Raw genomic sequence first — 2,646 nt, forward strand, 5'->3', positions numbered from 1 at the left:
AAGATCTAATAATCATTTGGATGTTATGTTATGCACACAGGATTCCAGTAACTATTTAAGGTGACCTACAACATGTTGCAATGCACCATCTAATGTAAAATGATTATGTGGTTGTAGCAGGTCATTTAGGTCACTATGAATTCAGGTAAAGTATTTACATAATGTTCTTACTTAATACAACCAATCGTTATATATTGATACACATTACTTTTATTGTAGTGATTGTGGAGGACAATGTTTTACCGCAATGATCGTCAAAGGAACTCAACAGTGTATCTATACATCTATATGTCTTATTTGAGGTTGGACATTATACAATTGAACTCTAATTTTGACAACATTTTTATTGCATGCCATTTGATTTCTCAACATGTTCGGAGACAATAACATAATAGCTATCAATCTGACATGTGTTGTATCATGATCTAATTTGGCGTTTTTTATAAGTAAAAGATGATGGACATTGGAGTGTTGTAATTTGACTTTATGTTGATTATGTTTCAGAAGAGATACAATTGCAATTTAAATTTTTTATGTACTTAGGTTATTGATGATGTAAATTGTGGTAAAGGATTCCCGATGTATATGCCCTTCTAATAAATGACTATAACATCTGAAGGTTAATTTTGAACTATTTAATTTTTTGCCAACCCTTATATTTGTCTAATTTTATCAATAATATTTAGCCGCGTAGCGCGTACCTTCAATCTTGTTCATATCAAACATGTTATTGTCATTCAGAATCAAAATCAATAAGATATTTTAATCATACATCATCTATTTAGAGATGGGATACTTTGTTCATTTGTAAAGAAATTACTTGGATCCACCATACTTTTCACTTTCACCAACCTATAGAAATTTCTCTTGAAATATTGTTCTCCGTAAACCTTACCATCCGCATAACTATTGTTTCCGACCTTGCTCGTACCAATATCAAGGTCTCTATAGTTAAAAAACGCACCTCTCGGGTTCTTTGACACAAAACGGGTCAAAAAATCATGAAGAAGTTGTATTTGACCAATAGAGTAATCGCTTACTTTCGTTCCGTTATCATTCCAATTAACACTATACTCAATTTTGCATATATTCCCTGCTCGATGTGGAAATGGTGTCGCCCGATCTTGAATTTCACTCATTCTCCCACCATACGGGTTAAACGATAGCCCAACCACACTTAGTTCCATAATCTTTTGCCATAATAATTCGATCCCTTCTCTAGGAATCGGGCTTTGCAGGTAATCCGACTTGCGTTTTGCATAACTTGGTACGCTACCATTTCTTTGTAGCAAAAACTCGACAGGTGCATTGTCCGCGTTTGTCCAAAACAACACCGATTCAATCCAACTCATTTCTTTACAATCGGTTTTCTTTATACCCAATTCAGGGAACTTCTCGTTCATCACCGAAACAAGACGATCACCATCTCCTAGAAAAATCGCAATAAATTTAGCACTTATCGTATTATTGACAACATTAGCTCCAACATTTAACCTTATGAATAAGTCTCGATCTATTTTATCTGCAACATATTGCCACTTGTTAAAAACATCGGTTAAGTTATCTTCCAATGTTCTAAACACTCTAAAAACGGTTACAATTTTAGGAACTCGGACAAGTTTTAGTTTGTACGAAAGTACAACTCCGAAACTAGCCCCTCCCCCTCCTCGTATCGACCAAAAAAGATCTTCCCCCATTAATTTTCTATCCAAAATCTGACCATTAACATCAACAATCTTCGCATCAATTACTTTATCAATAGTTAGACCGTATTTTCGGATCAAATTACCGTATCCACCACCACTTATATGCCCACCTATTCCTACAGTTGGGCATACGCCAGCCGGGAAAGCATGAACTTTACTTTTCTCCCAAATTCGATAATAAAGTTCACCAACAATCGCGCCTACTTGAACTGTTGCGGTTTCTTCTTCAATATTGACTTCAATTGAACGAATATTAGACATATCAAGTAGAATAAAGTTAACATATGAGACATATGATAGTCCTTCGAAATCGTGGCCCCCACTTCGAATTCTAAGATTAATTCCAACATTCTTAGTGCAAATGATTGTTGATTGAACATGGGATTCGTTTAATGGGGTGACGATTATCAATGGTTTAGGGGTAGTTGATGTATTAAATCTTTGGTTTCTAATGTAGGCTTGTAAAGTTGATGTGTAGGAAGAATTGTTTGGATTATAGATTATTGATGAGACCTGATTGAATGAGTTTTGGGTTGACATACATTGAAGAAAGGTTTCGTAGATTGAATCATCAACTGCAGTTGTAAATGATTGGAAAATAAAAGGCAGTAAGAGCAGTTGAAGTAAAGAGTAAGAAAACTTCATTGCATTTATGTATTGTTCAACAGGAATGAATGCCTAAGATACAGCAGATATAGAAGATGTATTTATAGTACTACTTATTCAAAACTTATGGTATGCTTGACTTTTAATAAATTTGACTTGAACAAAACAGGGTGGGTTCATTATTATTATTAATCATAAATTATATTTATAAAGTATAAATTACTAATAATAAAGTGATTAGTGATATTTATTTTTTTTTGAAAAGCAAAAATTTATTATTATTAATGAAAAATAGAGTTACAGGTCCCTATACACATCTATACAATTATGGAAC

At 33.5% G+C, this 2,646-nt stretch overlaps 1 protein-coding gene across 1 annotated transcript; it reads right to left on the minus strand.

Moving 5' to 3' along the window:
- Positions 1 to 773: 773 nt before the first annotated feature.
- On the minus strand, positions 774 to 2,359 carry LOC139849353 (berberine bridge enzyme-like 21). Its single transcript, XM_071839013.1, has one exon. The coding sequence runs from the start codon at positions 2,349 to 2,351 to the stop codon at positions 774 to 776; it is 1,578 nt and encodes a 525-aa protein (XP_071695114.1). The 5' UTR covers positions 2,352 to 2,359.
- Between the last annotated feature and the right edge of the window lie 287 nt (positions 2,360 to 2,646).

This window comes from Rutidosis leptorrhynchoides, chromosome 5 (assembly GCF_046630445.1).
Source record: "Rutidosis leptorrhynchoides isolate AG116_Rl617_1_P2 chromosome 5, CSIRO_AGI_Rlap_v1, whole genome shotgun sequence".
NCBI lineage: Eukaryota > Viridiplantae > Streptophyta > Magnoliopsida > Asterales > Asteraceae > Rutidosis > Rutidosis leptorrhynchoides.